Source organism: Danio rerio, chromosome 3 (genome assembly GCF_052040795.2).
Source record: "Danio rerio strain M-AB ecotype USA chromosome 3, GRCz13ab, whole genome shotgun sequence".
NCBI lineage: Eukaryota > Metazoa > Chordata > Actinopteri > Cypriniformes > Danionidae > Danio > Danio rerio.
Window position 1 is genome coordinate 4,146,659 of NC_141023.1, and position 22,571 is coordinate 4,169,229.

The 22,571-nt window shown below is 40.2% G+C and overlaps 1 protein-coding gene and 2 long non-coding RNA genes across 12 annotated transcripts in view; 2 read left to right on the forward strand and 1 right to left on the reverse strand.

The window, feature by feature from the left end:
- The window catches only part of myh9b (myosin, heavy chain 9b, non-muscle), a 798,697-nt gene that overhangs the window by 696,202 nt on the left and 79,924 nt on the right, over positions 1–22,571 (reverse strand). For 5 of the 10 annotated variants that reach the window (XR_015479893.1, XM_087242931.1, NM_001440945.1 and 2 more), the window contains 18 exon segments: positions 22,404–22,535; positions 22,115–22,321; positions 21,768–21,905; positions 20,039–20,162; positions 19,626–19,797; positions 17,396–17,608; positions 17,126–17,270; positions 15,563–15,769; positions 15,120–15,224; positions 14,888–15,040; positions 13,623–13,871; positions 11,556–11,768; positions 11,076–11,288; positions 7,564–7,725; positions 5,866–5,994; positions 4,861–4,949; positions 4,596–4,719; positions 1,444–1,652 (listed from right to left, as the gene is read on the reverse strand). Coding sequence is in view for 7 of the 10 variants with exons in the window: in XM_087242931.1 (XP_087099057.1) it covers positions 1,444–1,652; positions 4,596–4,719; positions 4,861–4,949; positions 5,866–5,994; positions 7,564–7,725; positions 11,076–11,288; positions 11,556–11,768; positions 13,623–13,871; positions 14,888–15,040; positions 15,120–15,224; positions 15,563–15,769; positions 17,126–17,270; positions 17,396–17,608; positions 19,626–19,797; positions 20,039–20,162; positions 21,768–21,905; positions 22,115–22,321; positions 22,404–22,535 (2,984 nt within the window). In the remaining 3 variants the exon portion in view is untranslated. 10 annotated transcript variants of the gene reach the window in all.
- LOC147845431 (uncharacterized) overlaps positions 1–22,571 on the forward strand; it is a 65,852-nt gene that overhangs the window by 40,518 nt on the left and 2,763 nt on the right. The window lies entirely within an intron of this gene.
- On the forward strand, positions 15,886–16,356 carry LOC147845433 (uncharacterized). The gene is made up of 2 exons (XR_015480384.1): positions 15,886–16,017; positions 16,066–16,356. It is a non-coding gene; the product is annotated as an uncharacterized LOC147845433 (long non-coding RNA).

Consider the following 22,571-nt stretch of genomic DNA (forward strand, 5'->3'; position numbering starts at 1 on the left):
CTGGTCAGGCTGGGAGATGACCATCTAAAACCAACTTGAACAGCCTGGTTTAAGCTGGACATAGCTGGTAATCTCCCAGCCTGACCGGCTAAGACCAGGCTGGTTTGGCCAAAACCCCTTTAAAACCAGGCAGGTCGACCAACTAAATCCAGCCAACCATCCTAGGCTAGTTTACGCTGGATTTTTCAGCAGGGTGGCACATCTGCGACCAAGACAGCAAGTCTTTGTGATCTATCAAGAGTCGTGATATGCAGCCTAATGTCCGCCAATAACCACCAAGAAGAAGAACCACATCCAGCAGGAGGAACTGTGGACACCAGAGGAAGCTGAAATGGATGTCCGGGTGCTAACCCAGACTGTGTACAAAAAACAAAACCACAGCTGCCCAACTCACTGCAGAATTAAATGTGCAGCTCAACTCTCCTGTTCAACTCAACCGTTGGTCCGGAGCTCCACAGGGTCAATATACATGGCCAGGCTGCTGTAGCCAAACCTTTGCTCACTCGTGTCAATGCTAAAGCAGTGAAACTCTTGGGCGGTGGACAATGTGGAACAGGTATTGTTCTCTGATGTTCCCACCTATACTTTCCCACATCCAGGAGAGTAATGGTGAGGAGAAGCCCTAAAGATGTGTCCCACCCAGACTGTTGATGTCCAGAGTGAAGCATGGGGGTGGATGAGTGATGGTTTGGTCTTCCTAGGCCCAACATTTGTGCTAGATGGGAGTGTCACTGCTAAATTCAATCGACCCATTCTGAAGACCATGTGACCCAATGGGTTAAACATTGTATCCTGAAGGTGGTGCAATTTATCAGGATGATAATACACCAATACACACAGCAAGACTGGTGACAGATTGGTTTGATAAATATGAAAGTGCAGCTGAACATCTCCCATGGCCTGCACAGTACCCAGAACTATACATTATAAAGCCACTTTAGAGTGTTTTAAAGGAGCTATTCAGGAAAGGCTTTCCTCCTCCAGCAGTGACCTGGCCACTATTCTGCAAGAGGAACGGCTCAAAATCCCTCTGGCCACTGTGCAGGACTTGTATCAGTCATTCCCAGAACCAGTTGATGCTGTATTGGGTGCAAAGGAAGACCCTACACCAGGGGTCACCAATCTTGTTCCTGGAGGGCCGGTGCCCTGCAGGGTTTAGCTCCAACTTGCCTCAACACACCTGCCTGGCTGTTTTAAGTACATCTAGTAAGACCTTGATTAGCTTGTTCAGGTGTGTTTGATTAGGGCTAGAGCTAAAATCTGCAGGACACCGGCCCACCAGGAACAAGTTTGGTGACTCCTGCCCTAGGGGTTCATTGTCCAACCCCTGTTTATATTTGATGGCAACACCATTTTCAACCGTTTAGATGCAAAGATGCACTCTCTGTGAATGGCCCCTTACAGTGTACATGTGTAGAATGAGTGTGTGTGTGTTGCTCTAACCGGGTCTCCACATCGAGCTGCTCCTCCAGCTGGCCGATCTTGGCCTCCAGGGCGGCGATGGTGGCCTTGTATTTGCTCTTGACGGTTCCCTCCAGCTCGGTGAGCTTCAGCTTGAGCTCTTTGTTCTGCCGCTCCTGCTGTGAGCGCGCTCCTTCCAGGCGCTGAGAGGTGCTGCGCTCCGCCGTCAGCTCCACGTTCATCTGGTCCGTCTGTAGGAGAAGAGAGATGATCATAAGAGCTTTATGGTGGACCATGTTTATGGTGATGGTTTTATTATTTCTGATGGATGGCGATGATGTTGATAATAATGATGGTGTTTTGGTGATGGTGTTGATAATGATGGTGCAGTTTATTATGATGGAGCTGGTGTTATTGATGGTGATATGTTGGTGATGGTGTTAATGATGGTGTTGGTGTTATTGATGGTGATATGTTGGTGATGGTGTTGATAATGACGGTGTTGTTTATGGTGCTGATGCTGGTGTTATTGATGGTGATATGTTGGTGATGGTGTTAATAATGATGGTGTTGGTGTTATTGATGGTGATATGTTGGTGATGGTGTTGATAATGATGGTGCTGTTTATGGTGCTGATGCTGGTGTTATTGATGGTAATATGTTGGTGATGGTGTTAATAATGACGGTGTTGTTTATGGTGCTGATGCTGGTGTTATTGATGGTGATATGTTGGTGATGGTGTTAATAATGATGGTGTTGGTGTTATTGATGGTGATATCTTGGTGATGGTGTTGATGGTGTTGTTTATGGTGTTGATGCTGGTGTTATTGATGGTAATATGTTGGTGATGGTATTGATAATGATGGTGTTGTTTATGGTGCTGATGCTGGTGTTATTGATGGCGATATGTTGGTGATGGTGTTAATGATGGTGTTGGTGTTATTGATGGTGATATGTTGGTGATGGTGTTGATGATGGTGTTGTTTATGGTGATGATGCTGATGTTATTGATGGTGATATGTTGGTGATGGTGTTGATGATGATGTTGGTATTATTGATGGTGATATGTTGGTGATGGTGTTAATGATGGTGTTGGTGTTATTGATGGTGATATCTTGGTGATGGTGTTGATGATGGTGTTGTTTATGGTAATGGTGCTGGTGTTATTGATGGTGATATGTTGGTGATGGTGTTAATAATGATGGTGTTGGTGTTATTGATGGTGATATGTTGGTGATGGTGTTGATAATGATGGTGTTGTTTATGGTAATGGTGCTGGTGTTATTGATGGTGATATGTTGGTGATGGTGTTGATAATGATGGTGTTGTTTATGGTAATGGTGCTGGTGTTATTGATGGTGATATGTTGGTGATGGTGTTAATAATGATGGTGTTGGTGTTATTGATGGTGATATGTTGGTGATGGTGTTAATAATGATGGTGTTGGTGTTATTGATGGTGATATGTTGGTGATGGTGTTGATAATGATGGTGTTGTTTATGGTAATGGTGCTGGTGTTATTGATGGTGATGGTGTTAATAATGATGGTGTTGGTGTTATTGATGGTGATATGTTGGTGATGGTGTTGATAATGACAGTGTTGTTTATGGTGCTGATGCTGGTGCTATTGATGCTGATGGTGTTGTTTATGGTGATGATGCTGGTGTTATTGATGGCGATATGTTGGTGATGGTGTTAATGATGGTGTTGGTGTTATTGATGGTGATATCTTGGTGATGGTGTTGATAATGACGGTGTTGTTTATGGTGTTGATGCTGGTGTTATTGAAGGTGATATGTTGGTGATGGTGTTAATAATGATGGTGTTGTTTATGGTGATGATGCTGGTGTTATTGATGGCGATATGTTGGTGATGGTGTTAATGATGGTGTTGGTGTTATTGATGGTGATATCTTGGTGATGGTGTTGATAATGACGGTGTTGTTTATGGTGTTGATGCTGGTGTTATTGATGGTGATATGTTGGTGATGGTGTTAATAATGATGGTGTTGGTGTTATTGATGGTGATATGTTGGTGATGGTGTTGATAATGATGGTGTTGTTTATGGTGTTGATGCTGGTGTTACTGATGGTGATAGTGTTGATAATGATGGTGTTGTTTATGGTGTTGATGCTGGTGTTATTGATGGTGATATGTTGGTGATGGTGTTGATAATGATGGTGTTGTTTATGGTGATATGTTGGTGATGGTGTTGATGATGGTGTTGTTTATGGTGATGGTGCTGGTGTTATTGATAATGATATGTTGGTGATGGTGTTGATGATGGTGTTGTTTATGGTGATGGTGCTGGTGTTATTGATGGTGATATGTTGGTGATGGTGTTGATGATGGTGTTGTTTATGGTAATGGTGTTGGTGTTATTGATGGTGATATCTTGGTGATGGTGTTGATAATGACAGTGTTGTTTACAGTGATGATGCTGGTATTATTGATGGTGATATGTTGGTGATGGTGTTAATAATGATGGTGTTGGTGTTATTGATGGTGATATGTTGGTGATGGTGTTAATAATGATGGTGTTGGTGTTATTGATGGTGATATGTTGGTGATGGTGTTGATGATGGTGTTGTTTATGGTAATGTTGTTGGTGTTATTGATGGTGATATCTTGGTGATGGTGTTGATAATGACAGTGTTGTTTACAGTGATGATGCTGGTATTATTGATGGTGATAGTGTGTATAGTGAGGGTGTTGGTGATGGTGTTATTAAGGGTGTTGTTGGTGATGTTTTGCTAATGGTGCAGATAATAACGGTGTCATTGATGAGGATGTTGGTGGTGATGTTTATGGTGAGGGTGTAATGCTGTTGTTCATGGTGACAGCGTTGTTAATGGTGATTGTTAGGAATGGTCTTGTTTATGGTGTATTGATGGTGAGGATATGGTTAATAATGAGGGTATTGGTGATGTGGAAGGTGACAGTGTTAGTGAAGATTTTTATGGTGTTACTGATGGTAATGTTGCTTTACGGCCAGGGGGTTAGTGATGGTGATTGTGTTAATATTGATGTTTTGGTGATGATGTTGATGTTGTTTATTTTGATGGTATTGTTATTCATCGTGGTGTTTTTGTTTATGGTCTTGATGATGGGTTGTTTATAGTGAGCTGGTGTTCTTTTTGGTGATGGTGTCGTTGTTTAATGTAGATAGTTTTGCTGTTGTGAGTGTGTCTGACCTGCAGCAGAGCTCTCTTGAGGCGGTCGTTGACCAGCTCAGTGTTGTTCTGCTCCTCCTCCAGCTCCTCCTCCAGCTGAGCGATGCGCGCCTCCAGACGCCTCCTCTCCTCTGAGCCCAGAGCACTGAAACACACACAGGAGACCCTCACTGCTACACTCCACAGGAATCACAACAACAGCCTACACACTACCAGCATCACACTCTACTGCTGTACATGATGACCATCTCCACAAGATCCCGTGTGTGTTTTTGTTAATCCTCACCCTTTGGCCGCCTGGTTGTTGATCTCGTCCTGCAGCTCGTCTCTCTCCTGCTGCGCCTGTCTCTTAGCTCGCTCTGCAGCCGCCAGCTCCTGTACACACACACACACACATCAAAGATCAGCTGACACATAAAGCACACACTAGAGGTCTGCATTCACGCGGCTATCCCGCGGGACCCGACCAGATTTCTGCAGCGCGGGAATAAATTTCAGAGTAAAGCGCAGGAGCGGTCGGTAATGGGTTTAATTTGGGACGGGAGCGGGCCATCTAGCAATATCGTTCTCGACTCCCGAGCGACCACGCGCAAGTATGTGTGTAAATGAAATAGCGCGATGCTGTGTTTAGCTTTTTTGTTGCTGTGTATGTGTGTGTGTGTGTGCGTGCACGCGCAAATGAATATGAGAGAGAGAGAGAGAGAGAGAGAGAGAGAGAGAGAGAGAGCTTTGCCTGTGTGTGTGCTTTGTGTTTGTGTGTGTGTGTGTTAGTGTGTGTGCGCGAATGAGAGAGAGAGAGAGCTTTGTCTGTGTGTGTGTTTATACAGACAGCTTGCTATAGGCTGTCTGGACTCTGTATAGCTGGGTGGTTTTCTGTTTTGTCCCCTCTTTAGCAGGATCAGGCGCGGCGGGTAGAAAACGAGGCGAGTCGGGCAGCGGGACAACAAATTCTGAATGTAAGAGGGAGTGGTCGGGTTCGGCTAAAACCTGCCGGGTGCGGGCAGGATTCAAAATTTAGTCCCGCGCAGATCTCTGGCACACACAGACACACTCAAACATGTATAAACACACACAAACACTCACGGCATGCTCATATCCACACATGAACACACATACTCCCAGTAACACACAATCATACACACACACACCAAAACACACTTACAAACACAGCAACACACTCAGTCACTCACTCTCATGCGCACACACACTCTGAAACACACTTAAGCACAGAGATAACCTCAAACACACAGACACTCACGCACTCAATCACACTGCCACACACACACAGTACCTCCTGCATTTGGATCATCTCGGCCTCCATGCTCTTGACCTTCTTCTCGTTCTCTTTGCTCTGGGCCAGGATCTCCTCTCGGGACAGACGTGTGTCCTCCAGCTCCCGCAGCAGATCCTTCATCTGAGCCTGAACACACAACACAGAGCGGAGCGTTACAACACACACACACACATTACACTGACTATCAGTTTCTAAAGCTGAGAAATGCACTGACAGCGTATCTGCAGACCTTTTTAATACCACAAACAATGACATTTAAGACCAGCTGTATGCTATAATTCCATAGTACTGAATTCACCAATACAATTAACAATAAGAGAGAGAAATAAACAATAATCAGCCCCTCACTGCCCACCCACACACAGAATAACTTCATCCAATTACATCAAATCATTTCTCATACTGATGTTATCGAAATGCAGAGTTACAAAGGCTGATGATGATAATAAATACTCAATTTTCATGTAGTTATTCCTTTATTTCTGTATATAGTTCATTGATATTTACGCTGAGTTATGTAATGTACTGAAATAATTGAAAATAGGGATTATTTTCTTGACTTGCCAACAAACTATTAAAAAAGCAGCCAATATTATGCATGAAATGATGAATAATAGACAACGGGTGATGATGTGGCCATGACATGAAGTGGCCAATACACCCAAATGTGCATTAATATTATCTAACTAGATATTAAAGTTTGAGAGCAAACTCTATGGTGGCTTGAAAAGCCGAATCTGAAAGTTTGAAGTGGTTTTAAAGTGTAAATAGCATGTTAGTATGATTCTAGCTTGAATTAGCATGTTACTAGCATGAGTTAGCATGTTATTAGCATGATTTTAGCATGAATTAGCATGTTGTTAGCATGATTCTAGCATGAATTAGCATGTTATTAGCATGATTTTAGCATGTTGTTAGCATGATTTTAGCATGAATTAGCATGTTGTTAGCATGATTCTAGCATGAGTTAGCATGCTACTAACATGAATTAGCATGTTACTAGCATGATTCTAGCATGAATTAGCATGCTACTAACATTATTGTAGCATGAATTAGCATGTTACTAGCATAATTCTAGCATGAATTAGCATGTTGTTAGCATGATTCACCCAAATGTGCATTAATATTATCTAATAATTCACCAGCATGGGTTATTATGGCATTATTCTGCTTATATTATAGTTCTCACACTGGTTTGCGAGTTTATTTGTCAGGTTTTTGTCCTTAAACTTGTCCTGTGTGTAGCACTCGTTTCTCACACATCTCCTCCTCCTCTTGTGTTTTCTGACTGTTGTATCTGGGAAATAACTCTAATCATCCAGCGGAGTGATATGGAGCTGTGAAACCTGCCGGAACTACTTTAGCTGTGCCTTTATCTGACAATAACCAAACACGTTAGAGCAGGGATCACCAAACTTGTTCCTGGAGGGCCGGTGTCCTGCAGATTTGAGATCCAACCCTAATCAGACACACCTGAACAAGCTAATCAAAGTCTCACAAGGCTTTCTAGAAACATCCTTGCAGGTGTGGTGAGGCAAGTTGGAGCTAAACCCTGCAGGACACCGGACCTCCAGCACCGAGTTTGGACACCCCTGCCTTTGAGTGACCATCAGCCAATAGGAATCAAGCATTAATCAGAACTGTGGTATAAATGTTTAAAGCTTGTGTGTGTGTGTGTGTGTGTGTGTGTTTTACCTGCACTTTCTTGAGCTGTTTAAGAGCCTCGTCTCGGTTCTTGTTGGCCTGGTCGATGGCCGCCTCCAGCTCCTTCAGGTCCAGCTCCATCTTCTTGCGGGCTGCCATCGCCAGAGTGCGCTGTTTGCGCTCGTCCTCCAGTTCCATCTCCATCTCGCGCACCTGAACAACACACACCAAACTCCATCAGCACTGTTTACAGATCTGTGAGAAAACCCCCCCGACATCTAAATAACAATCAATCAGAAAACAAAACAGTTTACTTCAGTATGATCAATCAAAAGTTTCTAATGTAAGAAAGAAAATGTAGACTCCCCACCGTTTTATTTCTAACAATAAAGTATGAGTGAATAATAAAGTAATAGTAATGAAATAATTAAACATTTAAAAATGATATGTATTAGTTAGTTTATAAACAATATGAAGGAACATCACTGTTTCAAAACAATGCAGCACAACAACAAAGATGTCCATGCTATTTATGTTAGAGGTTTCTCATTGTTTAGTTCTGGTTCCTAATTTTTGCTTTTGTTTTATTTGTTCTTTCTTTCTTTCTTTCTTTCTTTCTTTCTTTCTTTCTTTCTTTCTTTCTTTCTTTCTTTCTTTCTTTCTTTCTTTCTTTCTTTCTTTCTTTCTTTCTTTCTTTCTTTCTTTCTTTTTTTTTTGAAAAAAAAAATCTGAATCTTTTGTTTTATATATTTATTTATTTGTTTAAATATATATTTTTAACTCACAACATTTGATACAAGTTTTAAAAGGGTTTTAATGTACAAACAACATTTCTAACGCAGGTAAGTTCAAAGTGTTTGTTTTGATTACTTATTTAATCGATTAATCAACACATTGCTGTATATGCAATAAATAAATACAAAATTTCCTGCCAAAAATCTTGGAAAACATGATTATTATATCATACAAATAACTGATATAAAATGAAATGTTTAAAAAAAATATGATAATTATTTAATCAGCTAATCTTCTAATTGCACATACACCCACACACACCCACATACACACACACACACTTGGAGTCAGAATTATTAGCCCCCTGAATTATTCTTTCTACACTTTTCTAGTAGCAATAGCTTTAATAACTCTAATAACAGATTTATTTTCTCTTTGCCATGATGACAGTAAACAATATTAGACTAGATATTCTTCAAGACATTTCTATACAGCTTAAATGTAGACTCCCCAACGTTTTATATCTAACAATAAATTATAAAGTTAATAATAAAGTAATAGTAATGAAATTATTAAATGTAATAAAACATTTGTTTAGTTAGTATTAGTTAGTATTAGTTAGTTTATAAACAATATGAAGGAACATCACTGTTTCAAAACTTCATTTAAAATAATGCAGCACAACAACAAAGATGTCCATGCTATTTATGTTAAAGGTTTCTGATTATTTAGTTCTGGTTCCTGGTTGTTGCTTTTGTTTTATTTTTTCTCTCTTTCTTTCTCTCTTTCTTTCTCTCTTTCTTTCTTTCTTTCTTTCTTTCTATTATTTATTTATTTCTTTTTATTTTTTGGAAAAAAGTCTGAAAAAGGTTTTGTTTTATATATTTATTTATTTAAATATATTTTTAACTCACAACATTTGATACAAGTTTTAAAAGGGTTTTAATGTACAAACAACATTCCTAACGCAGGTAAGTTCAAAGTGTTTGGTTTTGATTACTTATTTAATTGATTGAGCAAATATTTTCCCTGCCAAAAATCTTGGAAAACATGATTATTATGTCATACAAATAACTGATATAAAAGGAAATATTTAAAAAAAATATGATAATTATTTAATTAGATAATTGTTTATCTTCTAATTGCACACAAACATACACACATACAGTTGGAGTCAGAATTATTAGCCCCCCTGAATTATTTTAACAGCACATTTATGAACATAATAGTTTTAATAACTCATCTCTAATAACTGATTTATTTGCTCTTTGTCATGATGACAGTAAACAATATTAGACTAGATATTCTTCAAGACACTTCTATACAGCTTAAAGAGACATTTAAAGGCTTAACTAGGTTAATTAGGGTAACTAGGCAGGTTAGGGTAATTAGGCAAGTTATTGTTTAATGATGATTTGTTCTGTAGTCTATCGACAAAATATAAAGCTTAAAGGGGCTAATAATATTGACCTTAAAATGGTGTTTAAAAATTAAAAACTGCTTTTATTCTAGCCGAAATAAATAACAAATAAGAAATAATTTCTAAATAAAAATAATTATCTAAAATAATTTCTTCTTTCTCCAGAAGAAAAAATATTATCAGACATACTGTGAACATTTCCTGAATCTGTTAAACATCATTTGGGAAATATTTACAAAAGAAAACAAATTCAAAGGGGGGCAAATAATTCTGACTTCAACTGTATCCATTTTAATATTTTGATTAAATATCGATTCATTGTATTTAAACGTAATAATAAAACATTTCTGGGAAAACCTGATTAATATAAACATAATTGAAAGGTTTTTAAAATTATGATCATTATTTAATCAGCTGGCTGTTTACATCCTTAATCCTCAATAATATACATAGAAAATTAAATAGCCCATGCCTTATGAATATTTTATGGATAAAAGCGTCTGCTAAATGACTAAACGTAAATGTCATGACTTTATCCTGTAAAAAAAAATTTTTTGTCAAAATATCTGATATGTAAAGCTGAAAAATGGCTCAGGATAGAAATGTCAAGTGCATGAAATAAGAACAAAACATTTTCAAATGTGATTCTTGTTGAATCGTGTAATACTATAAACAATCTGCCATTTATAAAAACCTGATTAAGCAAGAAATCAATGCACAGATTAATGTCTGCTTAAACAGCAGTGTTGAAGTACACATGAAATCAAAACTAACCCTACTGATTTTGTAGCTTACATTGCTAGTTTTCATTCATTCATTCATTTTCTTGTCGGCCTAGTCCCTTTATTAATCCGGGGTCGCCACAGCGGAATGAACCGCCAACTTATCCAGCAAGTTTTTACGCAGGGGACGCCCTTCTAGCTACAACCCATCAGTGGGAAACATTGCTAGTTTTGTGGGGAACAATTCATCCGTGCGGGTCATTAAGAAAACACAATTGTTTGTTCATGTAATCTTTCATTAAAGTCTGAAAATGCACTTCCTGTTTGTTTTCGGTTAAATTCTCAGATTAGGCCTGTCTGGGATAGTAGGCGTGGCTAACACATTTAACCACACCCCTCCAGCAGTCAGTCAACAAACAGAAATGGTGAGCAGGAGGAGTCTGCTAGGTGGTAATAACTCTCCTCAAACCCTTTCCCCATCTTTCTGAATGACACGCCTACTTTACTACAGCCAATCAGCTCTCAGTAGAAAAAAAACAAGCCCCGCCCACTGCTTTCTCATTTAATATTCTCAGTGAACCAATACGAAAAAAAAAACCCAAAACAAACCGGTCGCACCGAGTTCATGCAGACTTTAATAATGGAATATAATAGTGAATAACCCCTGATGTACACAGTATCAGTACCTGTTTGAGCAGCTGCCTCTTCTTCTCCTCGCCCAGCTCGTCGCGGCCCTGCAGGTCTCTCTCGTACTGCGCCTTCATGGCCTGCATGTTGACCTCCAGACGAAGCTTAGCGTCTTCAGTGGCCTGCAGCTCGTCCTCCAGCTCCTCCAGCTGAGTCTTCATCTCCTCCAGCTGCTGCTCCATCGCACGCTTCGACTTCTCCAGATCGTGCACCTGCCAAACACACACGGTTTATGTCGAAATTATTGACTTATATTAGTCACGTTATTGTATAAGAGTGTAAGAACAAATATTTCTTAAGGGGGCTAATAATATTGACCTTAAAATAGTGTTTAAAAAATGAAAAACTGCTTTTATTTTAGCCGAAATAAAACAAGTCAGACTTTCTCCAGAAGAAAAAATATTATCAGACATACTGTGAACATTTCCTGAATCTATGAAACATCATTTGGTAAATATTTAAATGTATTTTAGACTTACGCTCTTGCCCACGTCGTCTTTAGATGACACCAGATCCTCCATCTCGGCGCGCAGCAGTTTGTTGGTGCGGTCGAGTTCCTCCTTCATATCGGTGAGCGTCTCCAGCTCACGAGCTAACGCTAGCATGCGTGTTTCCTTCTCGCGAGCCTCGGCCTCGGCACGGTCACGCTCTTCAGCGTATCTGGCAGAGATCGACTTCTCCTCGGCCAGCATCTGAGGACAAACACACACAAAACACTCTGAAATCACTACCAGTACCGAGTTTGGGTTCAGTATGATTTGTAAAAGTTTTAAAATTAAGCTTCTCCTGCCCACCAAGGCTGCGTTTATTTAATTATAAATACAGAACACGTTGTAAAATTGTGAAATGTTAATCCACTACAAAATAACTGTTCAAAAGCAGATCATCATTTAATTCAATCATTTATTCCAGTCATTTAAAGATGAATTTTCAGCTTCATTACTCCAGTCTTCAGAGTCACATGATCATTCAGAAATCCTCTAATATTAATCATCAATATTATTATTAATTTTATTATTATTAATGTTAACAGTAATTAAAGCAAAAATGACTGGAGTAATAGTTTAATTTGAACCTACATACAATTAGAAAGCAGATATTTAAAATGTTAATAGGCATTTAATAATTATTTTATATTTAATAACTGTAAAAAACTTTTGATCAAAAGCGAATGTGCAAAATAATAATAATAATAATAATAACAATAATAATAATAATAAAACGTTTGATAATACTAGAGAAAGATACAGATTTTAAATACACATCAATATAAGAAACTTATTTTGAAATGATTGTAATTGTTTTAAAAACTCACCATACCTGATAAATAGTTTCATTTACCATAAATTAGATTTTTAAATGAATAAAAACAACAAAAACACAACAACTTAGTACCGGTATGATTAAACATAATATATATAAAAAAACTGTCACGTTTTAGTAAGAAAACTAAAATAAACAATAATAGAAAATAAAAAATAATACATTTATGTTTGAAAAATACTCGTACTACATGTTAAAATACTTTTAGCATTTTTAAAAACGTGTAAAACAAACATATATAAATAAAATAAATCTATTTAATTATTGTAAAAAGCTCGCACAAGAAGAACAATTTATATATTCATGAAAATGCAATAACTAAACATAAAAGGACTAAAAAAATATCAATATATAAAAAAAAGCACAGAAACTGTATATTCATTTTTGTTGTGCTGTTTTTCTTAAATGTGACCTTTGACCACAAATCCAGTCACAGGTGTCTTTATTTATGCATCAGTTAAAAGTTAAACAAAAAATCTTTCCATTTGTGTATTTTGCTTGTTATGACTGGACAATATTTGGCTGAAATATAATTACATAATCATGAATCTGAGGGTGCAAAATAAAAAATAGATATTGAGAAAATCAGTTTTAAAGTGGACATTACTCATATAAAAGTGAGTTTTGAGATATTTACAGTAAAAATTTACAAAAATATAATTCACACACACAATCTTAATTTAATGTTCTAATGATTTTTGGCATTAAAAAAATCATTTTGATGAATAAAATGTGTTTTAGGCTATTTTCAAAGCTATACCTGTGCATCATAAGTCTGGTTTTGTGTCTTCCTCAAGACGCCGAGCTGCCCAGACCACTAAAACTGAACTGAAATGTGTATTTGAAGGAGTTCTTGCAATGTTTTTTTTGTTAACAGATACTTTAGTACATGGGTGTCCAAACTCAGTCCTGGAGGGCCGGTGTCCTGGAGAGTTTAGCTCTAACCCTAATCAAACACACCTGAATCAGCTAATCAAGCTCACTAGATATACTAGAAACTTCCTGGCAGGTGTGTTGGAGCTAGTTGGAGCTAAACTCAGCAGGACACCGGCCCTCCAGGACTGAGTTTGGACACCGCTGCATTAGTACATTTTATTGACTGGTCAGCTTGTGGGGTTTGTGTGTTAGTCTCTGCTGTTTGTACTTTCTGAATATCTTTAATATAATAAACCTGAAGTGAGATTGTAATATGAACCAGGTGTTTAGCGAGTGCTTGTTCTGACCTGGTCAAACTTCTTCTGCTTCTTCTCCAGGTTGGAGACGATCTGCCGCAGATGGTCCTGGTCCACCAGCATGTCGTCCAGCTCCTGCTGCAGGCGGGTCTTGGTTTTGTCCAGCTTGTCGAAGGCGGCGTTTCTCTCGTCCAGACGCTGAGACACGGCCTCCAGATCCCGCTGCACTCGCTTCCTGCTCTCCTCCGCACACTCCAGAGAGCCAGACTCCTGCTCCATCTTCTTCTTCATGTCCACCAGCTAGAACAAAATAAACAATGTGTAGATAACCATTATTGGGTCAGTCTAACATACACACAAGCAGATATAGACAAGACCCTATAGGGCTTTATTCTCCATATAGTGATGGATGATTGGCTCCTGTACTAGAAGGCGGGCTTTATTCGCCATATAGCGATCGATGATTGGCTTCTGTACTAGTAGGCGGGCTTTATTTGGCACATAGTGATCGATAATTGGCTCCTGTACTAGTAGGCGGGCTTCATTCTGCATATAGTGATCGATGATTGGCTCCTGTACTAGAAGGCGGGCTTTATTCTCCATATAGTGATCGATGATTGGCTCCTGTACTAGAAGGCGGGCTTTATTCGCCATATAGTGATCGATGATTGGCTCCTGTTCTAGAAGGCGGGCTTTATTCTCCATATAGTGATCGATGATTGGCTCCTGTTCTAGAAGGCGGGCTTTATTCTCCATATAGTGATCGATGATTGGCTCTTGTACTAGAAGGCGGGCTTTATTCTCCATATAGCGATCGATGATTGGCTCTTGTACTAGAAGGCGGGCTTTATTCTCCATATAGTGATCGATGATTGGCTCTTGTACTAGAAGGCGGGCTTTATTCTCCATATAGTGATCGATGATTGGCTCTTGTACTAGAAGGCGGGCTTTATTCTCCATATAGTGATCGATGATTGGCTCCTGTACTAGAGGGCGGGCTTTATTCGGCATATAGTGATTGATGATTGGCTTTTGTACTAGAAGGCGGGCTTTATTCACCATATAGTGATTGATGATTGGCTCCTGTACTAGAAGGCGGGCTTTATTCGGCATATAGTGATCAATGATTGGCTCCTGTACTAGTAGGCGGGCTTTATTCTCCATATAGTGATTGATGATTGGCTCCTGTACTAGAGGGCAGGCTTTATTCGCCATATAGTGATCGATGATTGGCTCCTGTACTAGAGGGCGGGCTTTATTCTCCATATAGAGTGAGGTGCACTCAGAATTGCATAGTGTTTTGAGGCTGTGTGTACCTGCGCCTGCATAGTGCCGATCTGCTTCTCCAGGTTCCTCTTGGCCTCCTCCTCCTCCTCCAGCTGCTCCCTCAGGCTGTGCTGCTCGTCCTCCAGCTGACGCAGGCGAGTGTTTAGAGACAGCTTCTGACGGGTCTCCTCCTGCAGCACTTCCTGTGGACACACACACACACTCGGGGTCAGTAACACACACATACACACCTGCAGATGCCCCATGATGTCTCCGCTGTACCTGCACGTCCTGCAGCTGCGACTCCACGGTGGAGCAGTCCTTGGACGCTTTGATGGACTTTCCTTCAGCGTCGCTCAGCAGAGTGTTGACGTTATCCAGCTCAGCCTGAACACAACACACAGACGTTAGCAGTAGCAAAACATTGTAGCTTGCTAGGGTGTTGCTAGGCAGTTGCAATGTGGTTACTAGGCCAGGGAGTTGCTGTGGTTTTACTATGTGGTTGCTAGGCAGCTGCTAAGGTTTACAAAGTGACTACGAAGTCAATCCTAGACAGTTGCTAGAGCATTACAATGAGTGTTGCCCAGGTGTATCCGTATTTTCAAGCACACTCCAATGTAGTTGTTAGGGTGTTGCTAGGCTGTTGCTATGGTGTTGTAGAGGATTAAAGGTTGCTGTAAAGTGGTTGCTATGGCATCAGTGTGGTGAAGTGTGATTGTGCGCACCTGCATCTTGGTGAGTCTCTCGGCGAGCTCGATGCGCTGGCGTTCGCTCTCGGTGTGTTTGACCTGCAGCTCCTGCAGCTGCGCCTCCGCCTTCTTCCTGCGGTGCTCAGACTCTCCTTTCCCCTGCATCAGCGTCTGCAGCTCGATCTGCAGCTCGTTCCTCTCCGACTCCAGAGCCTGCTTACTCTTCTCCACCGACACCTTATTCTGAGGGAAACACACCACGCATTGTGATCATCATGATGGGGTGTGTGTTTATGTGTTTATTTGTGTTTAGTTGTGTGTGTTTGAGTATCTATTTATGTGTTTATTTGTGTTTAGTTGTGTGTGTTTGAGTATCTATTTGTGTGTTTATTTGTGTTTAGTTGTGTGTGTTTGAGTATCTATTTGTGTGTTTATTTGTGTGTGATTGTCTATTTGTGTGTGATTGTGCGTTTATTTGAGTTTGTTTAGTTGTGTGTAAATGTCTTTTTGCGCGTTTATGTGTCTATTTGTGTGTTTAGTTGTGTGTAAATGTCTTTTTGCGCGTTTATGTGTCTATTTGTGTGTTTAGTTGTGTATGTGAGTTTATTTTTGTGTGATTGTGTGTTTATTAGTGTGTGTTTGTATATTTGTGTTTGTGTGTGTGTTTATTTGTGTGTTTAGTTGTGTGTGATTGTCTATTTGTGTGTGTTTGTATATTTGTGCATGTATGTGTGTTTATTTGTGTGTGATTGTGTGTTTATTAGTGTGCGTTTGTATATTTGTGTGTGTGCGTGTTTATTTGTGTTTAGTTGTGTGTGATTGTCTATTTGTGTGTCTATTTGTGTGCTTAGTTGTGTATGATTGTCTATTTGTGTGTGTGTGTGTGTTTATTTGTGTGTTTAGTTGTGTATGATTGTCTAATTGTGTGTGTGTGTGTGTGTGTGCGTGTGATTGTCTATTTGTGCATGTTTGCGTATCTGTTTGTGTGTTTAGTTGTGTGTGATTGTCTAATTGTGTGTGTGTGTGTGCGTGTGATTGTCTATTTGTGTGTGATTGTGTGTTTGTTAGAGTGTGTTTGTGTGTTTATTTGTGTGTGATTGTGTGTTTATTTGTGTGTGATTGTGTGTTTATTAGTGTGTGTTGTATATTTGTGTGTGATTGCGTGCTTATTAGTTTGTGTTTGTGTGTTTATTTGTGTGATTGTGTTTGTATATTTGTGTGTAATTGTGGGTTTGTGTGTCTATTTGTGTGTTTAGTTTTGTGTGATTGTGTGTTCATTTGTGTGTGATTGTGTTTATTTGTGTGTGATTGTGTGTTTGTATATTTGTGTGTGACTGTATGTTTATTAGTGTGCATTTGTGCGTTTATTAGTGTGTGTTTGTCTATTTGCATGTGATTGTGTGTTTATGAGAGTGTGTTTGTGTGTTTATTTGTGTGTGATTGTGTGTTTATTATTGTGTGATTGTGTTTATTTATATGTGTTTGTCTATTTATGTGTTCATTTGTGTGTGTTTATTTGTGTGTTTGTGGGTTTATTTGTGCATTTATTTGTGTGTTTGTCTGTGTGATTATTTGTGTGTGTGTGTGTGTATGTCTTACCCGTTTGACCTGCTCCAGCTGCTCGTTGAGCTCATCGAAGGCCTGGCTGTGCTTCTGTCTGATCTCCGCCATCACCTGCTCGTGAACTTTAGCATCTTCCTCCAGAGCCTTCTTCAGCTGCGCCACTTCAGTCTCGCGCTTCGTCCTGCAGCAATACACACATCCAGACAACAACAAACTTTAACTCTGTAAAATATTATTATTATTATAGTAGCTCTATTTAGTTACACGTAGAGAGCTGTGGAGTTGAGTGTGTGTGTGTGTGTATACCTGAGCTCCTGCTGTGCGGCTGTAGAGTCGAGTGTGTCCTCCAGCTCAGTCTTCAGCGCCTCCAGCTCCTCCCCCAGGTCTCTGCGGTGTTTCTCGGCTTTGGTTCGAGCCGCTCTCTCCAGCTCCAGATCCTCCTGCAGTTCACTGAGCTGAGACTCCAGCTCGCGGATCTTCTTCTGGGCCAGATTCTTCTGCGCCGCCTCCTCCTCAATCCTGCAACACAAACTGCTGTTTAAAAACTAGACTAGAGCTCCATCTGCTATAAAAACTAGCCTAGAGCGCCATCTGCTATAAAAACTAGACTAGAGCTCCATCTGCTATAAAAACTAGCCTAGAGCGCCATCTGCTATAAAAACTAGCCTAGAGCGCCATCTGCTATAAAAACTAGACTACAGCTCCATCTGCTATAAAAACTAGCCTAGACCGCCATCTGCTATAAAAACTAGCCTAGAGCGCCATCTGCTATAAAAAACTAGACTAGAGCTCCATCTGCTATAAAAACTAGCCTAGACCGCCATCTGCTATAAAAACTAGCCTAGAGCGCCATCTGCGATTAAAACTAGCCTAGAGCGCCATCTGTTATTAAACTAGCCTAGAGCGCCGTCTGCTATAAAAACTAGCCTAGAGCGCCATCTGCGATTAAAACTAGCCTAGAGCGCCATCTGCTATAAAAACTAGCCTAGAGCGCCATCTGCGATAAAAACTAGCTTAGAGCGCCATCTGTTATTAAACTAGCCTAGAGCGCCGTCTGCTATAAAAACTAGCCTAGAGCACCATCTGCGATTAAAACTAGCCTAGAGCACCATCTGCTATAAAAACAAGCCTAGAGCACCATTTGCTATAAAAACTAGCCTAGAGCGCCCTTTGTGATAAAAACTAGCCTAGAGCGCCATCTGCTATAAAAACTAGAATAGAGCACCGTCTGCTATAAAAACTGGCCTAGAGCGCCCTTTGTGATAAAAACTAGCCTAGAGCGCCAACTGCTACAAAAACTAGAATAGAGCACCGTCTGCTATAAAAACTGGCCTAGAGCGCCATCTACTATAAAAACTGGCCTAGAGCACCATCTGCGATAAAAACTGGCCTAGAGCGCCATCTGCTATAAAAACTGGCCTAGAGCACCATCTGCTATAAAAACTAGCCTAGAGCGCCCTTTGTGATAAAAACTAGCCTAGAGTGCCATCTGCGATAAAAACTAGCCTAGAGCACCATCAGCTATAAAAACTAGCCTAGAGCGCCATCTGCAATAAAAACTAGCTTAGAGCGCCATCTGCTATAAAAACTAGCCTAGAGCGCCATCTGCTATAAAAACTAGCCTAGAGCAATGCCTACTGTTAAACACTAGCCTAGAGCGCCATCTGCTATTAAAACTAGCCTAGAGTGCCGTCTGCTTTTAAAACTAGCATAGCGCACCATCTGCTATACAAACTAGCCTAGAGCGACATCTGTTATAAAATCTAGCCTAGAGCACAGTCTACTGTTAAACACTAGCCTAAAGCGCTATCTGCTATTAAAACTAGCCTAGAGTGCTGTCTGCTTTTAAAACTAACCTAGAACGCTGTCTGCTACTAAAACTAGCCTAGAGCTTAATTTGCTATTAAACTAGCCTAAAGCGCCATCTGTGATAAAAACTAGCCTAGAGCGCCATCTGTTATTAAAACTAGCCTAGAGCACCATCTGCTATAAAAACTAGCCTAGAAAACCATCTGCTGTAAAATTAGCCTAGAGCGCCATCTGCTGTTAAAATTAGCCTAGAGCGCCATCTGCTATTAAAACTAGCCTAGAGCGCCGTCTGTGGTAAAACTAGCCTAGATCATCGTCTGCTACTAAAACTAGCTTAGAGCGCCGTCTGTGGTAAAACTAGCCTAGATCATCGTCTGCTACTAAAACTAGCCTAGAGCTTCCTCTGCTATTCATACCAGCCTAGAGCACCATCTGCTATTAAATACTAGCCTAGAGCATCATGTACTGTTAAAAACTAGCCTGAAGAGCCAACTACTGTTAAAAACTAGCCTAGAGCGCCGTCTACTGTTAAAACAAATTACATCTACTGTCAAAAAACTAGTACAGAGCGCCTTCTACTGTTAAAAATCGACATCTACTGTTAAAAACTATGTTCAAAAATCAATTTCAGAGAGAATAGCAATATATTTATAATCGCTAAGAATAATTACACTTCATAAGTAATCTAGCGTGTGGCGCGTATGTGTGGTAGATTGTGTGTTGTGACCTGGCGAGTGCCTCCTGCAGCTCCTCCTCCTTCTTGGCGAGCTGCGCTTTGAGTTCTGCGATCTGCGCCTGGAGCTCTGCGATCTGGTCGTGCAGCTCCGTCGAGTCTCCCTCCAGCTTTCTGCGGTTCTTCTCCAGCTCCTGGCGCTGCTTCTCCTCGCGCCGCAGACGGTCTGGAGGAGAACATGACACATTTAAAATATAGTCACTTTACACATTAATTACATATTGCAGAAAACTATCAATATTCAAACATCACATTTAAATGTAAGCAGAACATCGTCTAATAGAGCCCAGTGGATATAAATTTAAGGAAATACTCTATGTAGAGAGACTCGCAATGAACTGAAAACTTTAAAATGTGTAAGCATCTGCTAATGAATGTAATGTTGAAAGTGAAAGTGGAGCTCTCACCCTCCAGGTCGGTGATCATGGCCTCGTGTTTGTTCTTCAGTTTCTGCAGACTCTTGGACTTCTCCTCCTCCTCCGCCAGGTTTGTGGTGAACTCTGCGATCCGCTCCTCCATGAGCTTCTTCTCCTGCAAGACAAGCACACAGTCAGCTTCCACACAAACCCACATCAGAAAAACTTATAGTCATTAATAGACACTTATTAACTGTGTGTTTTAAACCATACCATAGTTATACTGTATTTATCAAAGTATTTAAACCACTTTGTTAATGAATGCTCCAGGATACCGTAGTATTAGCTACAGTAAACAAAAACTGTGATAAATACTGTAGGATACTTTAGTTTTACAACAGTAAACTGTGGTGTGTGCTCTACAACTGTAGAAATAGAAAAGCATGTTTATATTACTGTAGTTCTTGTGTTACCATAGCAACTGTAGAATCACAACAGATTATGTACTTTGGTTGTTGTGGTACCATAGCAACTACAGAATGTCCACAACAGGTTAATTACTTTGGTTGTTGTGTTACCATGGTAACTACAGAATCATCACAACAGGCTAATTACTTTGGTTGTTGTGTTACCATAGCAACTACAGAATGACCACAAGAGGTTAATTACTTTGGTTGTGTTACCATAGCAACAACAGAATCACCACAACAAGTTAATTACTTTGGTTGTTGTGTTACCATAGCAACTACAGAATCACTACAACAGGTTAATTACTTTGGTTTTAGTGTTATCATAGCAACTATAGAATCACCACAACAGATTAATAACTTTGGTTGTTGTGTTACCATGGCAACTACAGAATCACCACAACAGGTTAATTACTTTGGTTGTTGTGTTACCATAGCAACTATAGAATCACCAAAACAGGTTAATTACTTTGGTTGTTGTGTTACCATAGCAACTATAGAATCACCAAAACAGGTTAATTACTTTGGTTGTTGTGTTACCATAGCAACTATAGAATCACCAAAACAGATTAAAAACTTTGGTTGTCGTGTTACCATGGCAACTACAGAATCACCACAGCAGATTAATTGCTTTGGTTGTGTTACCATGGCAACTACAGAATCACCAAAACAGAGGAATTACTTTGTTGTGTTACCAAGGCAACTACACAATCACCACAACATGTTAATTACTTTGGTTGTTACCATGGCAACTACAGAATCACCAAAACAGATTCATTACTTTGGTTGTTGTGTTACCATGGCAACTATAGAATCACCACAACAGATTAATTACTTTGGTTGTTGTGTTACCATAGCAACTATTTAATCAACACAACAGATTAATACCTTTGGTTGTTGTGTTACCATAGCAACTATATAACCACCACAACAGATTAATACCTTTGGTTGTTGCGTTACCATAGCAACTATAGAATCACCGCAGCATGTTAATAACTTAAATAATTTACTAGAATAAGGATTAAAAGCATTTGTTGCAAAACCAAATAAATTTTCTTTTAAATCGATAACAAATATTGCAAAATGACGATGTTCCCTTTGTTGAAGTTCGACTAAACATAACTTTATTTTTTAAATTCACTAACAAAACCAAAAACACCTCATGTCAGTGTAATTTGTTACATGCAGCAAACTGTTTTTAATTGAAATATTTCGTTATATATAAGGTTAATTTTTGCTAAATGGACACGTTTCCATTAGATTTATTTAGCATTTTTCCTTCAGCACAATTTTATGCGTGTCAGTGCACAGACCTTGGAGAGTTTGTTGTTCTGGTCGTCCAGCACCATCACCTCCTCCTCCGTCTTCTTTAGTTTGGCCTCCATCGTGACTTTCTCCAGCTGCAGCTTCTGTCGAGCCGCTTCCTCCTCGTCCAGCTGCTGCTCAAGATCCTATTGGACAAAAAACACAAGTAATTTCCTACTCAAGCAATCACAGTGCATAACTCAGCCAATTACAGCTTATTACTCAGCCATTCACCCAATCACAGCTCATCACTCAGTTAAAGTGAATCACTCAGCCAATCCCAGCGCATCACTCAACCATTCAGCCAATCACAGCGCATAAGTGATCCCCCTAGCCAATCAGAGGAGGTGGTTACCGCGATGTTCTGCTGCATCTTCTTCTTCTCAGCCTGCAGGTGGTTTGCCCTCTCCTCCTCTTCCTCCACTCGGGCCTCCAGGTCGTGCAGGATCTCCTCCAGCTCCTGCTTCTTGGCCACCAGCCGGTTCCTCATCTCATCAGCCTCTGCACACAGATCCATCTCAGCCTGCAGCTGCTCCTGCAGAGCCATCTTCTCTGCGTTCAGCTGAAATCAACAACATTCACACACTCATACGGTCACATCACACTGGGGGAATAGGAGTACAGTACTGGTCAGACTCTCTCACCTGCTGCTGCTTGACCTCCATCTCCACCAGCTGCTGCTCCGCCACCTGCTGCTTCTCCCGCACTTTACTCAGCTCCTCCTCTTTGGCCTGCATTTCCTCTTCCTGTCGGCTGACCTGCAGCAGCGGCTTCACCTGAAACACACACACAGGCGGCATCAGTACCGAACA